At 37.0% G+C, this 25,944-nt stretch overlaps 1 protein-coding gene across 1 annotated transcript; it reads left to right on the plus strand.

The window, feature by feature from the left end:
• The first annotated feature begins 810 nt into the window (after positions 1–810).
• Positions 811–25,043, plus strand: las1l (LAS1 like ribosome biogenesis factor). Its single transcript, XM_056260076.1, has 13 exons — positions 811–1,106; positions 9,846–9,971; positions 10,067–10,136; positions 10,216–10,297; positions 10,386–10,553; positions 17,771–17,817; positions 18,146–18,255; positions 18,346–18,431; positions 18,512–18,715; positions 19,466–19,604; positions 19,686–20,005; positions 23,182–23,332; positions 24,393–25,043. The coding sequence occupies exons 1-13, from the start codon at positions 961–963 to the stop codon at positions 24,487–24,489; spliced, it is 1,746 nt and encodes a 581-aa protein (XP_056116051.1). The 5' UTR covers positions 811–960; the 3' UTR covers positions 24,490–25,043.
• Positions 25,044–25,944: the final 901 nt, after the last annotated feature.

The following is a 25,944-nucleotide window of genomic DNA, read 5'->3' on the forward strand; positions in this document are numbered from 1 at the left end:
AACTTTAGAATGAGTAGAATTATACTAGGGGAAAACGTTGGCTTTCTTTATTATGACTATTGGTTATTTTAAAATATCTTTCTTTGACTTTTAAAGCCTCATGGTTTTAGACAATTTTGTAATGTAATTTTATTAAATTACCTTTTCAAACACATGCCCAAAAATACCCCAATTTTATCTAGATGATGTCATATTCAATATTTAAATGAAACATGATACCTAAATTAGGTATCGATAAATTGTAAAACATTATCTCCTATAGATACTCATTGGAGTATCATACAACATACTTGTGTCCCGTACAAAATGTATTGTGGTGGTAATGTGTTATGTAATACTGTGGTACTTTGATACAATGGTACTAAATGATTACTCGTGTACCATGCAGGTCCAAAAATAGTAGCATGTTACTTTTTGTTCGTACTGAATGTTAATTCAGTGTTTTATGAAAAAGAGTTCTAACTAATCTTAGAATCTCTCCGTTTCAATGTGTGATATCAAAATATGACTGGGTTTTATCAGAAGAGCTGGAAGTTTAATGTGACTGCTTTGACTGAAACTTATATCTATCTGAAAATGGCTGATCGTGATCATCAGCATTGTAATAATACTGAATAATTTGGATTGACCAAGAGTTTGAGTAAACTGTTCTTCATTGCCATAAACTACACCTATAGCAATCATTTTTAATGCAATTAACATTACAATTCCCAGCTCTCTTTTGAACCCTCTGTTTTTGTAGAATTCTGGTTGGTACGCACGGAACCATTGTTCAACATTTTGTTCAAGGGGAACATTCAACCTGCCGCACCGCTGGCGGGGCTTTAGGACCGTGGTTTGTTCAGGATACATTAGATTTACATGAATCGTATTTCATTTTTTCCCGACTCTAGCTGCACATGCTTATTTATCCGCGGTGGGTCCATATACTACATCATTTGAAAGCATACAGATCTGACGATGAAGAAGAAGACGGCGGGGAAGACGCGTCACGTCGTGGCCTGGATGAACAAAGCAGAGTACGAGCATGTGATGGAGTATTTGTACTCTAAAGAGCCCGCGCTGCAGAAACACGCGCTGCACAGGATCTCCGCGTGGAAGGGCAGGTAACGTCACGGTGGTCAAGGACGGATCTGATGTTTTGAGTACAGTGTTGGAGATCACGCGGGTCACGTGACATCTGATGTATTGTCTTTAGTATTATGATTTTCTTGCTCTGCGGATGTGCTAAAATTCGGTTAAATTCTTCTTGAAATAGTGTCAAAATAAAATAAATTGTGAGGGTCTTAAAATAGATCATATTGACTTTATCCGAATTCTGATGGATTTTAAACTGCTTAGACTAGTGTAACAAGTTAGACATCTATTTTTTTTTCTTAAAGACTGTTCATAGCTTCTTCTTTTAAAATAAGTTACATAAAAACGTAGTTTAGCCTAATTTGAAACCGGTAAGACTGACTGCCCCTGACTAACTGCTACTGGGTCACACTAGAACTTAAGACACTGTCTTAACATAATGGCTATGTTTATGCAACCGGCCCCGGGTCATAAATTGTAATCAGTTACATAGGTAGATTGGTCTAATTTGAATTAAAAAAGTAAGACTGACCAACTAGCTGTCATACTAGTTCTTAAAGGGATAATTTAATAAATTCTCCCAAAAATGAAAATTCTGTCGTTAATTACTCTCCCTCCCACAAACCTGTAACTTTCGTTCATCTTCGGAACACAAATGAAGATCTTTTTTGATGAAAAACGCAACTACCACTTTGATGCTTCAAAAAGTTCATAAAGTGATCATAACACTTATCCATGTGGTTTAGTCAACATCTTCTTAAAGGGGTCATATAATGCCATTTTCATACAAGTTAATTTGATTCTTTAGGGTCTAAATGAAAAGTTTGTAATATACTTTCATTAAAATTTCTCATTAGTATTGTAAGTAAACACTAATTTTACCTGGTCAAAAACAGCTCTGTTTTCAGCATGCCGTTTCAGTGCATATGCCTTTAAATGATAATGAGCTTCGCTCACTCCGCCCTCAACGCACGTGGAGTGTTGCCTTGACAACAGTTGAGGGTATATTTTGGAGAGAGAATGGCAGCGGGAGTCTCTGAGGACACATCTGTGTAACCGTATCAGTTTGAACCGGAGTCGGACCCGGGAACAAGATGACGGCCCCAAAGAAGTTCGACAATTAAGGCTCGAACAGGACGTTTCTGAATGGTTGGTTAACATAATGTCACTTTGATCTATCTTTGTTTACTGGCAGGGTAGAGTAACTTAGTGAGATGTACAAACTATGTGTTACTGATGTAAGTTACTCAGTTTGTAATAACACAATAACCATAACGCGTTGTTCATTATAAATGTGGGATTATGAATTATATTGAGAACGTCGTATAGAAAACATGCCGTAATGTACCCTGAGTGTAAACCTTAGCCGCATTCATCGTGAAGCGTGCAAGCGATTTGCAAAGATTAATATAAAATATAAAATTTTACACTCACTTCTTCTGGAGGTGCAGCAGCAGGGACATGAATAGTTGGTACCGATTCTTTTTTCAGGAGCAGCTTCTTAGCAAAACCAGCTTTATACTGATCCTCGTTTATAAAGCAGTCTGGTGAGAAAAGATTCACGAATCGCGCAAACATGAAAGCATTGACGTTGATCGTGGGGAATATTCCCTTCGAAAACAAAACTCAGCCACTGTGTCTTAAGCGTTTCGGATTTAGGAACATCAAAATGACTGTGTTCGTTATTACACCCAAGAACAGAACACCACAATCCCTTATACGCCATTCTGCTCCAGCGTATCAACAATGACGGACTATGATGACAGCTCGCTCAGGGCGGCGATGTGTTGAAACGCTGCTGTCAATCAACAATCGTGGGAGGGGCGTCCGTTTTATTGACGTCACAAAAACGAACGGCTCAATTTGACGCAGGGGAAAACATATGAGGAGTTTAAAACAAAAACACTGGATAGATTTTTATCATTATATGATGGTTGTGTAACTTGTGTACAGGCACTGCCAACACACATTTCAGTACAATCAACTTGAAAAAGTCCATGTACCATTATATGACCCCTTTAAGAGACAAGATCGTGTTGTTATATTATTATTTTTTATTAATATTATTATTATTATTATTTATTTTAGACCCATGGGTCCATATAAAAAAAAGAAGAAAATACATACAAACATAATTTTACAAACAACAGACACATTTAAAAAAACGTACAAGCTTTCATTAATTCCACTGCTTCCAAAAACAGGAAAAATACCTTGTATCACTTAATGTAATATTATTTAAGACCATTATGATACTATTTTTTGAATCACTCAACCGACACGTGAAGTTGTACATATACTTCCATAATAAAGCATGCAAAGTGGGTACACTGTTAGATACAAAGATTTGGCTTGCACTTGTCCACCTTGGGACCTTAAGCAAAATTCTTAGCGCATCATTATATGCCACCTGGAGCTTTTTCATTTTAGCTTTAGTATATTTACACCACAAGTGGGCTGTATAAAGAGAAGTACAGTATCCCCTAAATAGAGCTATTTTAACATCATCTGTACACATATAAAATTTACGAGCCAACATATTAGCTTGCCCATACAACTTATAGCACTGGCGCTGCACATCATCGTCATCATTTAAATAATTTCTAATAATGTGACCCAAGTATTTAACTTTAGTTACCACATTTAAAACTTGGTCATCTATATAGAAAGAAGGAAAATTTTACTTGAGGTTCTCTTTGGTTTTAACAATCATGACCACACTCTTTTAAATTAAATTTAATAGCATGCTGCCCACCATAACTTGAACATACTCGAAGCAGCTGTTGTAATCCTGCACTATAAGGAGACATAATAACTAAATCATCAGCATACATCAGATGGTTAATAAGACTATCACCTATTACACATCCAGTTAGCATGACTTCGTCATACTCATATTCTAGTCAGAATGTGAGTCTGATACTGCTCCATAGGGCTTTGATTATGAGGTGTGTCTTAACCGAACCAGGAAAAAAAAACCTCTGCACTCAATTCAATTGGATAGACCTACAACCAATCAGAGCAACGCAGTAAGTCAGCTACATAGTTGCATAGCGTAGTTTCAACAGAACTCAACTGCACGCACGCTGGAAGAAGTAGTAAAATAATGAGTGTTGCTTCTTTTACTTGGTCCTCCATGAGTGCGAATGTACGACCAAAGGAGAAACCACAACGACCACAGGGTTTTCATTGCGTCCCATCTTCTTAGCGGCCATCGGAGCCAGCTGATAAAATAAACTTTTGCCGAATCCCGCAGGAAGGACGGCTAACACATCTTTCCGATCGACAAATGCCTTGATTGCAGTTCTCTGTTCGTCTTTTAAAATGAATGCGCTGTCGATTTCTTTTACAATAGACGCAATAGCGGAATCTATACATCTCAATTCTCCAGCTGCAGTCATCTCTGAGGGAAACCAGTTCAACCCAAGCGCTCTTTGATAACGTGATGATTACGTAACTGCAGATCATCTGTCCATCATCGTATAAAGCCCGCCCTGGCAATTTGATTGGCCCGACTAATTCTGAACCGATCATAATTACTCCTCAATGGATCGAGTCCAGACCGAACTTCCCGACCAAAAAATGTTGTGGGCGGGGTTCGAGCTGGCATCCAGGCTAACATCCAGTCTTACAATCATTTAACTCCATAGAAAGACCATCCATGTACAGGTTAAAAAGAAGAGGTGACAATATACCCCCTTGCCGAACCCCATTCGTCATATAAAAGGGTTCCGCTACTTTCTTCCCCCACCGAACTTTTAAGGTTTGATATATATACCATAAATGTAAAATTCTTATCAGATATGGAGCAACCCCTCTTTCTTGCAGTTTTATAAATAACTTAGTATGATTGATTCGATCAAACGCCTTCGATGCATCTAAAAAACAGACGAAAACTGTGGAATTATGTCCATTATACTTACTAACCACTTCTTTTAATGAATATATGCACAGATCAGTGCCATGCTTACTTTTGAAGCCAAATTAGTTATCCGTAGTTATTAAATATTCTTTGAGCCTATCCATGAGGATTCGCTCAAATACTTTTGAGATCACACTTGCCAATGCAATTGGCCTATAGTTTTCTGTCCCAGATATTTTACCCGTTTTATCTTTAATTACTGGCACTAGTAAAACTGTTATCATGGAATCAGGTAGCACACCATGGATTAAAAAACCTGTAAAACACAAGGCAAGTAACACTGTGATCCTTGAACTAGCATGCTTCAAATGTTCAGCTGTTATTCGATCTGGACCACAAGCTTAATTCTCAGCCAATTTCTCAATTGCGTACCTGACCTCATCAGGTGTAATAATATGATACCTTCATCGTTCGACACATGACCAACTTTAAATTCCTTCCTCTCAACACAATTAAAAATATCTCCATAGTATTTTCTCCACAAGTTAACAATATTCTCAGCCCCAGCAACCCCATCAATACTAGTTGGCAGTGGGATTTTACTATTATTGATAGTCTTAACGTCTTTCCAAAATTCATAGACATGATTTTGCTGAAAGTTCTTGGCCATTGAGTTTGCTCTCATGGACAGCTCGTTTCTTTTTATAAAACGTACAGCATATTTAAATTTAGCATTTGCCAGTTTCTTTTGCTCAAATTCTGGGCCATACCTAGCTTTACCCGTTAAAACCAAGGGGGTAATCCATCAGCCGGAAGTTGAAGCTGCCTCTGGGGGCCGCCATTGTAGCTGGCTATCACCTGCTGTTAGCATCCCATTGACTCCCATTCATTTTGGCGTCACTTTGACAGCGAATAACTTTACATCTGAGGCGTCCAAAGACTCCATTTGTCCATTATTTATTTCTAAAGAAACACGACAATGTATAAAAGGCTCCATTACTTTGTATCTTACGTTATGGCCCCGTAGAAGCCATTCTTGTAAAAATAGGCTAACGATTGCGTCTTAACCACGGGACGCTCTGTCGCACAGTAGAGAAATTACCGTATAGACAGAAGTAGAAGCTCGTCGGCAATCGTTTACTGTCTATGAGGCAATCGGGTGGACATGGAGGCATAAAGTCAAGGGAGAAGCCCATAGATAGAGAGTTCATAAAAGCAACGGGACAAAATATTTCAACAACAGATTTGTTTCAGATTTCAATTCAGATTTGTCCCGGCACAGCTACTAGAAGGTCAGAACGGTTGCTCACGTGACAACTACGTCGTCAAGCTCAGTTTGAGCCTGCGCAGATTGCTTGGCTATCAGGAAGTGAGTGCCCATGTTGGGCTTCAACTCTCTCCGTTGAAATCAACGGGGTCGCTGTGTCCATTTCTTTTACTGTCTATGGTTAAAACCCAGTTTTTAAATGCTTCTCTGGCCTGCAAATGCAGTTCAGAAACATATTCATTCCATCCAGCCCTAAGATTATCATTTTTAACTCTTTTTTTGACAAAAAGGTCTACTGGCATTATCTAAAGTAAACAATCCACTATTTCATCATACATCACACATAGATCACGCTTATGATTAGGATTCTTACAATCAACATTAGGCCATCCTTAAAAATATTTTGGTTTGCAGTAACAGCAAAAAAAAAAAAAAAGGGTCGGTAGGTAGGTCTATATATTTTTTTTTCAACATTCAATGAAAAAAAAAGGACAATTTTGGTCATGGTGATTACGTCGGTATGAATTTAAACAAATTTGCATATCGTGACGCCACTGACTGTGTCTTCAACCCATGCCTTTGGGCGCACCATTGCGAATCTCATTCTGATACAGGTTATAGACAACAAACAATTTGAAATCTTTGTCAAAAAACATGTTTATTGCATTAATTCCAGCTGCATTCATTTGGGGGAAAAGAGTGGATTTTCAGAGGGAAACAAATAAATTAAAATGACTAATCTCACCAGCGCCGCGCCGACCAATAAAACAGCGCATTTGGCACTATTCGTTTAAATTGGACCCATAAACATCTGCTATTATTAACGGAAATCAGTGAGGTCAAATGGCTAGGCGCATTGTAGAAACTATATTAAGTAGTCCTGACATATTATGGAATGGTCGATTTTCTTTAGTGTAATTTAGTACATTTCGGTATGGGATGTGCTGTTTTATTGGTCAGCGCGGCGCTGGTGAGATTAGGTCGCGCAAGCAAACACTTCCTCCCTGCGCTGTCGAGTCTGTCGCGCTCGTCTCGGTCCATTGAGCAGCACAGATTACATGTCCGCGCTGCGCGAACTCTGTAACACCGCGCCGTTTCGTCCCACTTTCGGTGTGTTTGGCTTCCCATACTTATGTGTGTTTGTCAGAGCCTGCCGTTGCTGTGTGATGCGCGTTCGCGGCGGCCATATCGTGACGAGCTGGACGCGCTCCGAGAAAAGGCCGTTAACATATCCCTATTTGACCATTAAGAATTTCGAATAATGAGCGCCTAATGTAGGCTCATACAGACGTATTTCACAAGCAGCCGCGCCGCAGCCATCACCGAGCGCGAACCATTGACAGTGAATGAAACGAAGCGAACGCACAGGCCGTAGTGTGACATGCGTAAACCAATGGTGTAAACATAATCATCATAGATGACGCCACGGGTTTTTATTTAAAAGAAAGAATGTAGCCAATGCAATTTATATTCACAATACTTACTATAATATAATTGATATTTTATTGCATTTGTATTAGTTGTTTGAAGAGTAAAAAAAAAATCGGTCGGTCTTAATGCAAGTTTACAACCGGTGTGGTGCCGAATTCTGACCCCCGCCAAATTATTACCCCCCTAGTATGGTAGGTTTAGGATTAGTTGTGGGGGAGGGGTTAGGATTAGGGGTGGGGTTAGGATTAGGCAATCAGGTACTGATTTCAACGAGGGGGGTAATAATTTGGCAGGGAGTCGAAATTCGGCACAACACCGGCAAGTCGGTCGGACTAAAAGGGAAAAAAAAATTAAAATTGGGTCAGTCCTAAATTGACAGGGTCGGTCGGGTTACGGCAAACAAGAATATTTTTAAGGATGGCCTTATCACACACAATTGTCTCAGTTGGCACTTCTATATTGCTCAAGCTCTTCTCTGTCAATAGTTTATATCCCCAAAGATCATTTGCTGTGAATCTTGCCCAATCTAATTTTCCACTTTGTTCAAAATTTTCCGAATTAGTCATCTCAGGCAAACTTTCAACATTTAACATAATTGAAATTGGTATGTGGTCTGTTGTAGCCAGATTATACAATATCTCAAGTTTATCTAGGGAATCGTGTGCATCTGCTGTACATATACAGTGATCCAGCCAAGATGTTGTATTCCATGCCTCACTGATATATGTATAGCTATCTACTGGCAATAATATTTGGCTAGAAAAAGCCAACATGCTATCCTGACAAAACCTGATTAGCTGTTGGCCAAACAAAGAATCATTATCAGATATATCAGCATTTATATCCCCTAATATAAATATACTTGTACATTCACTTTCCTTAATAAAAGCACTTATAAAAGCAAGCCTATTCATATATTCATCTTCATTTTGGCTACATTCATATGGAGTATACAGATTCAAAATTACAAAGACCTTCTTATTATGCTTCACTTTGATTGCTATACACCAGACTACCTCTAATCTAATCACACTGATCAGTGGATCGTACTTCTTATGCCATAATATGGCCACACCCCCAGGTATTCTGCCACGCAATATTCTCATACTTAAATCTGTCGTGGATTCACCCACTCCATGGAAATCCTCATGATCAGAGTTAAGTTTGTCTAGATCTTGTTTTGATAAAAAGGTCTCTTGTATACATAGAATGTCCGCATTTTCCAAGAGTTTGTCAATAACAATCCGTTGCGCTTTATCACCAACATTCCGACACTAAGCGCAACCCTCGCAAGTTATATGACACAACTCTTAAGATTCATAAATCATGTTTATAACTTCATTACAACAGACGCATGCACCTCAGATGCCGACACACTTCTTACACTACTAGGTGTTACTACATCCACTGGTCCTGCATTTGCCCTGGGTTTGCGCGCCTCAAAAAATCGGCGTACAAATACTCCATGTGGCCAGATCTGTGGCTCATATACATCTTCCACCTTATCACACTCGACAGTTACTTTAAAGGAACTGTACCGATTCTAAGTGGTATCCATCTTTTGGCAAATAACATCACGATGGAGTTTATCCTTGAGATAGTTAGCCAATGTCTCAGAGTCTAAGTCAGGCGAAAATTTGTGTATATAATGTTGAACGGATTTAATTTAGGCTTTTATTCTAATATAAACAATCAATCATTCTCGCGCATCAAGCAGGTTCAGTTGAGCTTCTGTTCATGTTTGCTGATCAATGTTTATATATGATTAAAAGACTAAATTAAATCTCTAAATCATATAAGTGATTGTGTCTCTTCAGAAAATTTGGACTAAACCGCTCAATTCAAATGGATTAGTTTTACAATCTCTTTATGAACTTTTTGAAGTGTCAAAGTGTCAGTTCTGTCATTGGAGGGAGAGGAAGCTCTCAGATTTCATCAAAAAGATCATAATTTTACTAATCAGTCAATGATTGACTAATGCTGATCGGCTACACGTTTGTTGTTGTGTCTGGTTGTGTTGGTCTGACCAACTTTCAAACAGTGTTTTTCAAATATCGCTTACCCCACCTTTAATGACAGAATTTTTATTTTTGGGTAAACTATTTATTTTTTATATTTTTCTGAAACTGTTTTTCAAGCTTTCCATTTTAAACGAGTTGATTAGGACAGTGTGGAGTGTTGTCTCTGACTTTCTGTCTGTTGCCACAGGTTCGGGCAAAGCACTCCGGTGGCCGTGGAGAGCACCGCGGACCTGGTCCGATGTCAGGTGCTGGACAGCACGGGTCAGCTGGAGGCCAGTGATCTTGTCCTGCTCTATGGCATGGCGCTGGTTCGGTATGTTTTATCATCCAAGTGCACTTAAAGCATAGAAATCAGTGCATTTGACTTTACTTAAGTGAAAATGACTAAAAGAGTATGATGTGTTTCAGGTTTGTTAATCTCATCACAGAACGGCAACAGAAAAGTGTCGCCAGACCCTTGCGTAGGTTAGCCAGAAATGTAAGTCACGCATCAAATCGGATGAACGTCTCATAATCTGCTATAATTGCAGTCTGACTACAGTTTGTCTCTCTGGCAGATAAATATTCCAGAGTGGGTGGTAAACCTCAGGCATGATCTGACACACCGCAGACTTCCATCACTAAAGTGGTGCCGAAAAGGTGAGAGACGGTATTTCCCTTACACGCTTTCACTTCTCTGTTTGCTGCATATGTCATTGTAGTGTTTATGTTTGTTTGTGTTTTTCAGGTTGTGGATTTGTGCTGGACTGGTTGCATCAGGAGTACTGGTCCCGCCAGATGGGCAGTCAGCTGGCAGAGGACTGGAACTCTTCATCAGAAGAGGAGGATGAGGAGGAGATTGTTAAAAGACAGGAGAGAGATCAACTCAGCAGACAGAAAGAGATTGAGGCGCACAGTGAGTAGCCTTTTACACTCAAAAATCCCTTGGTTGGGCAAAGATGCGGAACTACAGCGAGGGAAAATGAAAGACTGATCAGATTTTTCATGCTATTCTTACAGCTCAGATACTGGAACAAGGCTGAAAAAAACATGACAATTTTAATAAAATGTAACACAAAATGTATAAAAAATACTAAATACCTTTGTAGTGTATAAAGGGTATTTCTAATCAGTTAAAGGAATAGTTCACTTCAAAATGAAAAATCTGTCATCATTTACTCACCCTCAAGTTGTTTCAAACCTGTATGAATTTCTCTCTTCTGCTGAACACAAAAGAAAATATTTTGAAGAATGTCAGTAACCAAACCGTTGATGTACCCCCATTGACTTCCATAGTATTTTATTTCCTACTTTGGAAGTCGATGAAGTTACATCAACTGTTCTGTCTTCTTCAGCAGAAGAAAGAAATTCATACAGGTTTGAAACAACTTGAGGGTGAGTAAATGATGACAGATTTTTCATTTTGAAGTGAACTATTCCTTTAAAATGCAAAGTGTTATAGCTCTGTTCAGAATCAGCAAAGTTGTAAAATGCTTTTGTTCAGCAAGGATGCATTAAATTGATCAAAATTGACAGTAAAGACATTTATAATGTTACAAAAGATTTCTAATTCAAATAAATGCTGTTCTTTTGAACATGCTATTCATCAAAGAATCCTGAAAAAATGCCTCATGGTTAAAAAATTTAATGAATAATGAAACGGCACCAAATCAGCAGATTATAATATCTGTTGGATCATGAAGACTGGAGTAATGTCTGCCGAAAATTCAGTAAATTATATTTTATCATAAACAGAAAACAGTTATTTTAAATTGTAATCGTTTTTCACAATTTAACTGTTTGTAATGTATTACTTGTTAAATTAAATGTAGCCTTGGGGAGCCTAAGAGACTTCTTTCAAAAACATTAAACCTCAGGCTTTTGAAATGTATTGTATACAGGGTTTGAAATTAACTTTTTCACTCACCGGCCAATTTGCTACTACGGAGCCCGGGAAGTCACCTGTGGTGGGGAAAAAAACAATCCGAGGTGACGGTTTTGCAATCCGTCCCCTCAGTTTATAAACTGTTCTCACGAATTCTTAAACTGTTCCCTCGGTTTAACAATTCGTGCCCACGGATTAATAAACCGTACCCACGAGTTCCTAATCCGTGCTCTCAGATTTGTAAACCGTGCCCTCAGTTTTTGCAATCTGTACCCACAAATTCATAAACCGTGCCCACGCTTTCGCAATCCGTACTCACGGGTTTGTAATCCGTACTCACGGGTTTGTGGCTCGTCCCCCAGAGTGTGCCGCGTGATTCAAGCAGGCCTCCTGTTTAGATGCGGGATGCATTGTTTTTAAAAGGACTTCACATACAATATATATACATATATATATATATATATATATATATATATATATATATTAGGGCTGTCAGTTAAACGCGTTATTAACGGCGTTAACGCAAACCCATTTTAACGGCGTTAATTTTTTTATCGCGCGATTAACGGTCTTTTTGGCCTAGCAAACTTTGTAGTTTTTTTTTCACATGCTTTTGCAACAGGACGGCATGCGGGCCGCTGCGCTATGAAACCCATTCATTTCAATGGCTTGCGCCGCGCGAGGACGTTTTGAAAGCGCAAGCGGATCTAGCTAAACCGGAAACAAAACAACAGGCACGCCGCACACACTTGTTTGGGCTTGCGAGCCGGATGCGCGAGCGCGAATCTCTCTGCTCGCGCGCGGAATATAATGTGCCGAGCACGAATCTCTCTGCTCGAGTCGCGCGCGCTCTCAGATACACGCTGCTCTTGTAAGAATTTTCTCTGGGCTCACTCAGAGAATATGCCTGCACTTAAAACGTGTTCAGTGCAATCGCGAATCTCTCCTCTTCCCCAGCTAACAATTTTAGGTTATAAGAATGTTTTCATAACGTTCCCATTAAGTTATAAAAACGTTATTTCTGAATGTTATAGGAACGTTCAAAACGTCCAGTTTTGAGTGGATGACGAGCGTGAGACGCCGAAATGGATGCCAATAAGATTCTGAATGGAAAGTTTACTTTTAAAAAGTTGCCAAATGGTTCCATTGACAAGACCAAAGTGATCTGTGTGTTTTGTCGTTGTGAACTGAGCTATCATCATCGCAGCACGTCCAGTCTGAATACCACTTGATGATGGCCAGCACACACACACACACACACACACACACACACACACACAGCTGATGCGAATTCTCCGCCCCCTCGTCAATATCAGGACCTCGTCAGTATTTATTTCACCCTTTTATTGATGGACAGTGTTATATTGTGTGAGAGATTATTTGCTCCAAGTGATAATGTTTTAGTGTGAAATTGAACAGTATATGCCAATATTGTTTTCAATAAAAAACATTTGCACAAAGCAAGCCGATCCACTTTTCCATGTTGATAAGAGCATTAAAATGAGAAAAAAATAATGGGACAAAAAGAAATCAAGAGACATTTAGAATAGATAAAAATGTGTGATTAAATGCGATTAATCGCGAGTTAACTATGACATTAATGCGATTAAATATTTTAATCGTTTGACAGCACTAATATATATATAACACAAACACAAAGTTATAGGCCTATAAAAATAAAATATTCATAAATTGTTTTACGATTAACATATTCCTGTCTTAAGTGAACTCATTTAAAGTTATAAACGCAAATAATGGGCCTAATAATAATAATTAGGCTATTATTATTACATTTAGGCTACATATTTAGATATAAAACGCTTTTATCAAAAAAAAGAAACAAAGCAATTCGTCAAATGTCAGTCATAATACAGGTTAGACAATAATACAGGGCTGAGATTATCATAAATAAACACAAGATTTTGACGCATATCCAAGTGTTTGTGCACAAAAAATAAATACCATTGACTTTTTGCCTTTATTAAACATTTAAAATTTTCGCAAATTAATATGAAAAAAAAAATAGATTTTACTTTCTAAAAACTATATTTTGCCCGCAGTGCTAAATGAGAAGAACATCTCTGGAACCATAAAGAGAGATGATTTATAGGTGATTTATAGGCTAATCATAATAAATTTTTCTGAAAAATAACGATGGATTTTTATTGTTTAAATGAACAGTTTTCTAGTCACGGGCTAAACATATCTCCATCTCCGCTGTAAAGGATGCACCTTTAGAGAAATGCAACTTTCGGATTGTAGGCTGTAATCAGACGGTGTTTGCTTTCGATTCGAATTTGTTCGTTTAAAAGTGGACATTTCAAGCTTTATATAGGCTTTTGTTTCAGTTCATTTATGAGACGCACTCCGGAGATCATGAAAGCGCGCCTGATTGTTTTATTTTATTTTACAAATAGGCTACACAACGTTTTCATGTTATTGTGAGTTTACACAAATAAAAGTAGTTGCAAATAATGTATTATGTATAATGTATTTTTTCTGTATGACCAGAAATGCTAGATTATTTTAAGTTGTTCCACTGTTGATAGGAACATGCAAGTGTTTATTTATTTGTTTATTTATTTGGATCCCCATTAGCTTCCACAATGTGGTTGCTAGTCTTCCTGGGGCCCATAAAAGTACTGAAACATATATGTACAATTAAAATGCACAAATATAACATGCATAAATATAACATTCATATAACATTAACACATGTATACATTTATCCACATACACACATTCATACTCATACAACATTTGACAATATCAGTACCCATAAACAGTCACAAATTAACTGATGTAATACTATTAATTGTAATCTGTTTTAAAGTCTTCTTAAAATTACATATGTTGGATATATGCCTTGTTTTTAAATCCAATTTATTCCAAGCAGATGACGATCTAACTAATACTGTTCTTGCCATACAATTGGACCTTGCAGATGGAACCACTAACACACCTGAGCTCACCTGACGCGTAACATGTCTGTGACAATACCCACTAAAAAACAATTTATCTACAAAAAATTTTGGATTGTTTTTAAATAGAGCATTGTGCATATAACAGAGAAGACTTATATTAAGTTTGTCCTCCACCTTTAGCCAGCCCAAACAGGTGTGCATTTTATCCACACTAGAGCGAAAAGAGCAACCAAGTGCTACTCTTGCGGCTCTATTCTGAACGATTTGTAATTTTTTCAGATGTCCCTGTGCAGCACTGGACCAAATTACTGGGCAATACCCCAGATGTGACAGAACTAAAGACTGGACAACTGTTTTCATAACTACTGGTGGACAATATACTGAACATCTCCTGGCAAAAGCAATGCCTTTAGCCATTTTAGACACAATGTGATCAATCTGATCAGCCCAGGAGAGCTGACTATCCAGCTTCACACCCAATAGTTTAGTCTGACTCACCTGCTCTACCACAGATTTGTCAACAATTAGATTTAAGTAGCAAGGCTTGCCAAGCATATTTTTAGTACCAAAGACTATACATTTGGTTTTAGATATATTAAGAGCTAATTTATTAAGTTTCACCCAATTTGTAATGGCATTAAGTTCATTCTGCAAGGTGCAACTTATGTCATTTATTGTAGATGCTGCATAAAACATTGTAGCATCGTCTGCATAAAGTACAACATCTGCTCTTGAAACAGCATGTGACATATCATTCACAAACACTGAAAATAACAATGGACCCAAACAACTGCCCTGAGGAACACCACATAACAACTGCTTACAATCAGAAAAGCTCCCATTGAAAAATACCCGCTGACTTCTACCAGAGAGATAGCTGCGTATCAAGGACACAGACTGATGTGAAAAACCATAGCACTTAAGCTTAGACAGTAAAATGTCATGGTCAATAACATCAAAAGCTGCTGTGAAATCCAGCAGCACAGCACCCACAAGCTTTTTGTCATCCATAAAAGCTAGCCACTGGTCTACCATTTGTACCAATGCAGTGTTAGTGGAGTGTCCTGGCTTATAAGCATGCTGTGAATTAGAGAGCAAATCATTTGATACAAAGTACTGCATCATTTGATTAAAAAGCAACTTTTCAAATATTTTGCTCAATATAGGTAGAATGTTAATTGGTCTACAATTTGATTCAGTGAGACCTAATCTATCATCTTTCACTAACGGTATAATTTTAGATTGCTTCCAGATTTCCGGAAACACCCCACTTATCACAGATCTATTAAAAATGTGACTGATAGGCTTGCTTAAGATATTAGCAACAGTTTTAAAAACTTTTCCATCCAAGTGATCTATACCTGCAGTTTTTTCCTCCGGGAGAGAGAGCAACATCCTTTCAACAACTTCCTCTCTAACTGTACCAAATGTCAATGAACAAGTTTTATTCCTCATAATGTTCTTCACATTACTACAAGGTGAATCTTTAGGGTATGATAACATACTAGATGTTAAATTTGCAGTTTTCTTTATAAAAAAGTTATTCAAATGATTTGCTATATCCAAAGGTTTAGTGATTATTTCTTCTACTGTTTCCAAATACATATTAGAACACTTTGGTTTTTTACACATTATTTCATTTATAACTTTCCACAATTGCTTGCTATTATTTGATGAGTTACTAATCTTTTGGCTAAAATATATTTTCTTTTTTAATCTATTTAACTTTGTCACTTTATTGTGTTGTTACACTTTAAAAACACTTTATACACTTTAAAAACACGTAAAAAACACTTTATGTTTGTGGCCGCGGCTCAGTGACGTGCAGTGCGCGCTCCACACAAACACTTGGATATGCGTTAAAAACCTGTGTTTGTTTGTTATAATCTTAGCCCATTATTATTGTCTAAGACTGACATTCGACGAATTGCTTTGTTCTTTTTTTTTTCTTTTTTTTTGTGTGGATAAAAGCGTCTTCTAAATAGGCCTATGTAGCCTAAATGGATTTGATAGCTAATTATTATTTGTGTTTATTACTATGAATGAGTTCACCGAAGACAGTAATATGTTTAGCCTAACATAAAATCATTTATAACTTATAACCAAATCTTTTACAGTTTTTGAACTGTGTGTTATTATTATTTTATTTATTTTTTTCGCTTATTATACTGAGCTTTTTCCTCTAAAAAATGGACTTTAAAGATAAAAGTAGCCTATAGGCTAAACTCATTTATAAATGCAGTTTTCTTTAGAAAATGCAAGAAATTATCCATTTAAAAAAAAGGGTTTTAAAAACAATGCAATGCATCCCGCATCTAAACAGGAGGCCTGCTTGAATCACGCGGCACACTCTGGGGGACGAGCCACAAACCCGTGAGTACGGATTACAAACCCGTGAGTACGGATTGCGAAAGCTGAGGGCACTGTTTACAAATCTGAGAGCACGGATTAGGAACTCGTGGGTACGGTTTATTAATCCGTGGGCACGAATTGTTAAACCGAGGGAACAGTTTAAGAATTTGTGAGTACAGTTTATAAACTGAGGGGACGGATTGCAAAACCGTCGCCTCGGATTGTTTTTTTCCCCCCCACAGGTGACTCCGTATGCTACAAAAATCACTCAGCGCTACAAAATTTTTAAGTTACCGGCCATTCAGAACTTCTACTAGCCAAAAAAGAGAGAAAAAGATATGAACCGGATTAACTACGTCACAGCTTATATATACACATTATTTAAATATATATGTATATAAGTTTTGGATTTCATAAATTCATTTCTTATTTAAACAAAATCCTGTCATCCAGCCATTTCCAGCTTCCCCTTTCATCCTCATCACCAAAAATGTGTTTTAGGTGGACAGAGCAATACAGTACAAAGACCATGAAAAAAAATGTAGGATGTTGGAAAAAAAGTCTTTTCTGTTAACCAAACGCTTTTTAATTTCCGCTATTGCTTCAATGCAAATGAACAAGTCAAGCGTGCCGTTATTTGTTGCGTAGTGACGTGTGTTCAAGTAAGCCAGATAAGCGCAGATTCTGCGCAATACGCTGTATTTAACATATCATGATGACTCACGAGTTGAGTATTTGCACTAAATCTGCGCAGATTTGGCAACACGAACTTTCCCAGCAATGTGAGTAAACCCTACATGCCAAATTGGCTAGTGATTTGACTGCGTTACCCGCCACAGCTGATTTTTATACGCATTTGGCGGGTGTTAATTTCAAACCTTAATTGTATATAATATAATATTGTATATTTTATTGTAATCAAAAGTAGCAAACGGTTAAATATTAGTTCTCTGCTTATTCTCTACCTTTCAGAAAAAATCAGAGAACTGCTCAACTCTTATGAACAGGAACAGTTTCAGGTAAGTCTGGCATAAATGTTACATTGTGTATAATATCCCAATTTACACCAGCAGAGGGCAGTATGAGCTTTTGTTTCTGACAGAGTCGAGTGTTGGAAATTGAATTCTCAAAACAGTAGGCAAAATTAGAATGTTTTTGGTATATGTATAATTACATTGTGGGTCTGTGGGATCGACATGAGCTACATTTGAATAAAAAAATAAAACCTTTAAAAGGTTATAATTGGTGATGTTTGGTAAGATTGTTTCTTTTACTAATGTAGTAGTTTCGAGTTGAGATGTTAATAATGTGAGCTGTGCCTGCCTATTGTTTTGGTGTGTTTGGCAGACATACGGAGACCTGACAAAGCAGGGAAGGCAGCGTGACATGTGGCCGGATGCCAGCGCTGATCTCAGCTGGATCCTGACGCAGATCAAGCACTTTGCCACAGAGGACAGGTCTGTGCATGTGTTCAATTTAGCAAGTCCTTATTTCTGGTATGGTAAAGAGTATGTGTCTCATTGCTAGCTGTTCTGTCTGTGTTGCAGAAACATCTTCGCTGATGTTTTAATGCAGGATGGATTCCTTATTCCCACTGCAGAACAACTGGAGTCTTTGGATATTGACCCCTCTGGTACAAATGCACTACATCTTGTTTATAAAGCAGTAATTTGCTGACACAAATTAAATTAGTCTCTCTATCTCTCTCTGTAGAGGACTCTGGCGACGTGTTCGCCCCTTGTCTTCCTCGAGTGTTTTTGCACTTCTGGTTGCCGTTATTGAAGGTCCTGAATTCATCCATCTTTATAAATCAAATCCTTGACAAACTTTGTGCTGAGCTCTCGAACGAGCCGTCCAGTCACAGAACTTACTACATTGCCTCCTGGATCTCCGAAATTTTACTCTGCAACAGCAAAGGTATGAATCTGAGATGTCCTCTCGGTGCCTGCGGTTGTATATACAGGGCCCCTTAAAAAGTTTTTGGACACTTAAGCCACACTAAGAGTAGGAAGGCCACATTAAAACTAAGAATGCAGTGTTCATTTTAAAACTCTTTTGTCATGTAATATTCATTCATTTTAGTCAGTTTTACTCTGAATAAAATAGCATCTAATTTTTGTCAACAAATAATAAAAAGTGTGCAAAATTTTAGTTGTGCTAAGTGCTAAAATAAAAAAAGTGCTAAATTAAGCCAAATTCTCAAACATTTGATATATTAATTGAAACATAACAGTTTAACAAAAAACGTTCCTTGTTATGAAAAGCCGATCTCTTGAAATAAGTGTCCAAAAACGTTTTGCCTTATTATGAACAGTTTATTGTTTTATCATTTGAAAATCGAACTAATTGGGTCTCATTTATTAATAATTGCATGGATTGTTTTGTATTTATATGCACAGACTTTTATATTTTAAAGTATATTTAACATTATATATCTGTGTATAAAGTTTCATTTCAACATGATTATTAGTCCACCCTATGAGATTTTTGCATATGTGAGGTTTCAGTTGCATTTTTACATACATTTTAGAACGAAAGGAGTGTATTGGTGAATCATTTTTGTTTGAGAAATTGTATGCTGATTTGTGCATGTGCACCCTTAGTGAATGAGACCCATTGTTTTTTAAAAGTGTTCGAGAGTGTAAACTTCTCTGTGTATGTCTGCAGCAGGTGAATTGAAGACTCACAAGCGAATAAAAATATCAAAGGAAAGGATCTTTCTGAACAGATTACAGTTTCCATGGCGGAATCTGATTTCTGCATGTGTGAACGCACCGTGCACGGCTACACCGTTCCTTCTGCGACAGTGAGTGCACATGCGCACACATATTCGCACACACCGCGTGGGTGAAGGTAACTAATCAAATCTTTCTTCTTGCCTTTTAAGGATTTTCAGTGACATGGATAAGCCTCTCCCACATGACGCTCAGCAGAACCTGCTTCAGCTCTGCAGCATTTATACACAGGGTTACCATGGAAACTCTTCCCCTGGACCCTCAGACCCTGCTCAGCCTGTGTACACCCTACAGAACCTCCAGGAGAGACTCAAGAGGAATGCCTCACCGAACAGAGACACACACTCATCTAACCACACCCCTGGATCATTGCAGGCTCCGCCCACAGAGGAGCTCCAGGAAAAGCTAAGCACAGAAACCGTACAGGACAGAAACTCTGCATTACGAGGATCAGCATGGAGCGTGTGCACAGGTGACACTTACAGTCCCTTACCAGCTTTTTTTGTAAAAGATTTCATTTTTTAATAATAATATTTCTTAAAGGAATAGTTCACTTCAAAATGAAAAATCTATCATTATTTACACACCCGTACTCCGTACTCACGGGTTTGTAATCCGTACTCACGGGTTTGTGGCTCGTCCCCCAGAGTGTGCCGCGTGATTCAACCAGGCCTCCTGTTTAGATGCGGGATGCATTGCATTGTTTTTAAAACCCTTTTTTTTTATGTTTCAAACCTGTATGAATTTCTTTCTTCTGTTGAACACAAAAGATATTTTGAAGAATGTCTGTAACCAAATAGTTGATGTACCCCATTGACTTCCATTTTTCCTTCTATGAAAGTCAGTGGGGTACATCAACTGTCTGGTAACCAACATTCTTCAAAATATCTTCCTTTGTGTTCAGCAGAAGAAAGAAATTCATACAGGTTTGAAACAATTTGAGGGTGAGTAAATGATAATAGAATTTTCATTTTGAAGTGAACTATTCCTTTAATAGCAGTTCAGTGGTTAGGTCAATTGTACGAGCCTGATTCAATCCACTAACTCACGAGCAAGGTCAAATTTCATAAACCGTGATGAGTCGATTAAAAGAACCAGACTTAAAAGAATCATTTGTTCATGAAACATACATATTGCATAATGCATACATATATACATTTTCCCACCCATTGCCAATAGTGACTAGACTATTATTTTATGGGGTTTTTTGTCAGTCTGAAGCCCTGCGTCATATACCCATTTCCTTCCATTGTACTTAAAACTTAAACTTAAAACTATTAAATCATCTTCTATTTTTTTTATTAAAATAAATAAAAATATACATATATATAAATATTAGATTTAAAAACTTTTTTTTTTAACTGCTACCTTAGCAACTAACTGATATAAAATAAGTTGCATTAAAGTACTAAAACTACTAATACCAAAACTGAAATTTTATATATATATATATATATACATATGGCATGAACGCAGCATAAGCTTGTTGTTTTGGTTCTTGAGGAACTGTAAAAGGTGGCTGCTGTTTGTTTGCGGCTCCCAGTGACTGTTTGGCTGCGTGTGAAACCGCACACTCTCTGTAGGTACTTTAGTACACACTTCACAACTGCTAAAAAAGTACGTTCTATGTATGAGTGTGTGTAGTACAAAGCCATGCTGTCGTTATCATGTGACCTACCTGCATTAGTTTTGTCGCTTCACTGACATTCACAAATCTTCTTCCTTGGCCTCAAGGGATAGTAAAGTGTCCATCGTATGCACACTTCAGAATCTCGCTGGAAATAGTAGGTCATCCGGGTACCTTTTGAACCTACAGTGAATTCTTGCATACTTCTTTTGTCACATACTGTTTTTAGCCTACTATATAGTTGGGAAGTATGTGATTTCAGATGCAGTCGCTGTCTACAACTCTGCATAGCCTTATGGAACGCGCTAATGACGTGTGAGCAGAAGTGAGTAAATGCATATGTTGACAGGCAGGTAGGACATCCTATCATTGCATTTGGAATGGTGCTGTCAATCGATTTAAAAAGAATTAACTAATTAATCGCATCTAACAGTAAAGGTTTTAATATATTTTATATTTTTGTAATATTTTCACATTTAATATCCAAATTAATGTAGAAACAACATAAAAACAGCCTATATTTAAAAAGAGTTTGATGGCTTTTTTAATGAAAGAAGGCATCACCGATGCCAATATGAAATTGATATTTTTTCTTAATTTTAGTCATTAATTATAGCCATTCAGCATTACAGTATAATTGAAAGCTTTAAATGTAAAAAATATAACAACATTTAATTTAAGTGAACTTCAGACAATCTTTACATAAACCCATTATAATAAATGCCACATTTAGCTGTGCCCTTCAATAAATAGGGGATAAATGTTTTCTATTGGCCCAGTCAGACCAGTTCAGATTTTTACTTGCCCTGTAAAAATGCACCGAAAGTTATTGTTTTGATTGTTTTTGATCCATGTTAACTTGTAAACAGTGCTTTAAGATTTTCAGGTATGTCTTAACAGGTTAGGATATATGCAGAAATTGAATCAAGTTAATAAATCACTTCACTGCATAAATTATAAATTAAATATCGATTAATCCTTATTAAAGCTACAAAAGTTTAGTAGAGCAGTGAATTTTTTTATTTTTTTTATTATCCTGAATGACAGACAGCAGCAGGTTTATGAGGCTGCTGTCACTTTAAGACCTGACGCACATGCCGATCTCACATTTTCTCACAACCCTTATGTTCATTTAAGACTTCATTTAACTCATTTAAGACTGTGCTTGCGAGGTTACTCGACAAAACGGGCATTTTGGCATAATTTTGAGAGTTTTTGTCCATTCAAGCGCTGTCTGAAGCAGCTTTCTGTGTGCGGCTTTCACGCAGACAGGAGATTCATAGACGTGCGCCAGTACTGAACTGCGTTCTCTTTTGTGTCTTATCGCGCTTGAATGGTTAAAAAGCATTTCCTTGAATAAGAGCATGGTCAAATAATGTAACACTTGCCAAAGGATGACGGGGAAAAAAAATATGCTGCGTTAATTGCCAGCAACCATATAGCCCAAGACTTGTTGCCCATGAAGCTAAGCAGGGTTGAGCCTGGTCTGTACCTGGATGGGACACCTCCTGTTTCAGCCAGTGTAACAAAAAGGGTTTATGAAAACACTTCCCCTAGCTTTAAAATAAAATTAAAAAAAATAAATCTGTCAATATTAATAAAACTATAATGTTATATAAATAAATAGTATTAAAATAAGAATGCCGTTAGATTATGGATTGCCTTCTGTTTATGAAATGTGATGTTTGTGCTGTCTACAGTTTATTACAAATAAATGTAAGGCTTCGACACCTGTTTCTTGAATAATACATTAATTTATAAATTCAGACCATTCTGCACACTTCTACAGTCATTGCACATGGGGGACCTCTGTTTCCACAGTTCCAAATACTAGGATGAACTAGCACAAGTTATGTCAGCGGGGGTTCAATGTGAGTGACAGCTCAAAACATCTGGCTAATCACTGAGGGCACCTTATTTTTCTCCTCAACTAGCTGTAGTTGGTAAATTAGACATAAATCCTGAGATGTTCTTGAATGATGTGGTTTGAGTTAAAATCTGATGGTTTTGTGTCCAATCAGATAAAGTCCCCTGGAAACAGTACCCGCTAGGAAAGGTTCCAGGACAACCAGAAGACCCCTCCTATTTGATGGCGGAGTCTTATTCTACGTTTACTGTGTTCGACCAGCAGGTGGAGCTAGATCGACTCCCTCAGCACCATGGCAACAGGAGGTGAGGAAGTGTATGCCATGCACAGACAGTACATTCGAAAGCATTTAGGCTTAAATGCAACAGGGTTTCTACCGGTCTTAAAGTCTTAATTCACCCTTACACAAACGAAGGCCTAAAAAGGTCTTAAATCAGAACAGAAAGTCTTAAATTCATAAAGTCAAGGCATTAAGTTTGGTTTGGTATGGTTGTATGCAAAAATGAAAATCTTCCTCAGTATTTTTGTCTTGTTTTCCAATACAAATATCTAAACATCTTTAAATCAAGATACATTTACTTGAGATGAAAAAACTGAACAAAAATGAAGTGTTTATGCGTAGAACATGAAAAATTGTCAAGTTGTGAAAACTTCCCTTTGATTTCAGTTGATTTTTCTCCCATTGGCAGATATTTGTTCTCGTCGTAATCATAAACTCACTTCATTTTAATCAATTTTGAAGAATACAAGACTTCATATTGTGTCATTGTTTATCTCTAATAAATGCACCTTGATTTTTGTTTTGTTTTTTTGTACAATGAATTAAAACGAAGAGCTGCACGATTCTGGGTAAATTGAGAATCACAATTATTATTATTTTTCCAAACAGAGATCACGATTTTTGTTAATTGCTGCAGTCTTTTTAAAATGTTTAATCTAAATGAATTATTTATTTTTAAATAGGTTTGAATTAATGATTCAATGACTCGATCATAAATATTTGTATAATTATTGGATGAATCAGCATTTCTGAAATGCAGATCTGAATGTTATGTTGTGATTTTGTCAAGTTTTTTTTGACAAATAGGGGAATCATTGTCATTTAGGAATGAGATTGCTATTTAGGTTTAAGAGAACATATTGACATTGTTTTCCCTTCAATTTATTCCTTAAATGTTCATTACTTGGTCTTAAAAAAAATCTTACATTTACCTTCATAATACCTGCTGTAACCCTGACAACTAAAAGGTAGAAACTTAAACTAGAAGTTTGGAACATGTTGTGGCTGCATTTATTTGAAATGGAACCCTATTATGGCTATTATGTTGTAATATGATTTTCATAAAAGTGCATTTTTATCCACAGTGTTTCCCTTCAGACCAGAGGTCCCAGTGGATCAGATGGGCCGCTTTGGACTCACAGTGATTTGAGCAAACTCAAATCTGGACTCAAACTATTCTAACACATACACTTAGATCTTCAATGGCCTGAAGATAGTGAACCGCCAACCCTTAACTTTGAACCCTATCATGTTAAAAACAAACACTTGAGGGCTAAGCTCGACTGAGGCTCTTCTAAACACACACATCCAATCTCTGACACGATGCTGTTGTGTGCTGCATAGTTGGAAACATCAAGTTGTTTTTGTTTTACAATTCATGTTTATTGAGGAAGTATTTTGCCTTACTCTAATATCATTACAGTTAGTCCAAACGGCAGTTTAATCGGCTCAGCTCAGTCCTACAGCTCTTGGCGCCCGTTCAAACCATCCGGAAGTGAAACTCCCATGAGCAATGTCTCACGAGGTTCTAATGAAGAAGTTGGTGCTGTTTGAAAAATGTTGTAAATTACATTATTTTTGAACACAAAGTTGCCAAATAAAAAACAAAACAAATTTCTGTACTTATCTGTTAAATGTTTATTCTGTTTTTCAAGATCCACTTACTAGCCCAGGTTTCTTGCACTAAAATAGCTGTAATGTATACAGAATTAAACATGCTATTTTTGCTACTTAAACCTCCATGGAATTGGCTTCCATTATGACTGACTACACATCCTAAACATCAGCTTATTTGCATAGACTTGCATTACACTGTGGTAATCAGTATGCAGCACAATTGGGTTATCTTATTTTTGCCCCAAAACGTATTTGGACACTTGAGCCACTTGAAAATGCACACTACTGTTCAAAAGATTGTGGTTATTATAACTTAAAAAAAAAGATGAAGAAATTAAATACTTTTTATTCAGCAAGGATGCAGTTAATTGATCAAAAGTGACAGTAAAGAAAGTTTATGGACCATTTCCAAAAAGTATTAAGCAGCACAACGGAGAAATGCTTTACCATCACAGGAATAAATTACATTTTAAAATGTATACATTTTTTGAAATATATCATTACTTTCAATGTATTTTTGATTAAATAAAGGTAGCATCTGTGAGGATATGTTCAAAAATGTTGAATGAAAGTTGTTTGTTGGAGAATAAAAAACAATATAATTTATCAAAATAAACACTGGGACACTTTCTGTGTTTATTGTCAATATAATGAACTAATAGGTGGTTATTTTGCGAGGACTCCTATGTGAACTTGAGAGGAATTGACTTCAAAAATCGATGAAAGGTGACCAATAGACAAACTGATTAAAAAAATAACTGATAAAGTGGCTCAGAAAAGCTTTTCTGAGAAAAACTAGCATAATTTGTTTGCCACTTGGTTTGATATTTTGTATCTAAAGCAATACATTTCTAAAATTGAAATGTGGATCTAGGTGTGGATAGATTTTTTTTATGTCTGTTCTAACTCAATAATAGTGTCTTACTGTGGTGTTTTGCAATATTACTATCTAACTTTGTCAGTATTTCTTCATTCTAAAGTAAGTCAAACACACAACCAATAGGAAAACAGGCATGATAA

This window comes from Rhinichthys klamathensis, unplaced genomic scaffold, assembly GCF_029890125.1.
Source record: "Rhinichthys klamathensis goyatoka isolate OS25496 unplaced genomic scaffold, OSU_Roscu_1.1 h1tg000172l_1, whole genome shotgun sequence".
NCBI lineage: Eukaryota > Metazoa > Chordata > Actinopteri > Cypriniformes > Leuciscidae > Rhinichthys > Rhinichthys klamathensis.

Excerpts from the sequence above, each read along its gene's own strand:
- las1l (XM_056260076.1), top strand. The coding sequence starts at position 961 with ATGAAGAAGAAGACGGCGGGGAAGACGCGTCACGTCGTGGCCTGGATG. Across the intron at positions 18,432-18,511 it reads TTTGGATATTGACCCCTCTG|AGGACTCTGGCGACGTGTTC; the intron begins GTACAAATGCAC and ends CTCTCTCTGTAG. Across the intron at positions 20,006-23,181 it reads AGCATGGAGCGTGTGCACAG|ATAAAGTCCCCTGGAAACAG; the intron begins GTGACACTTACA and ends GTGTCCAATCAG.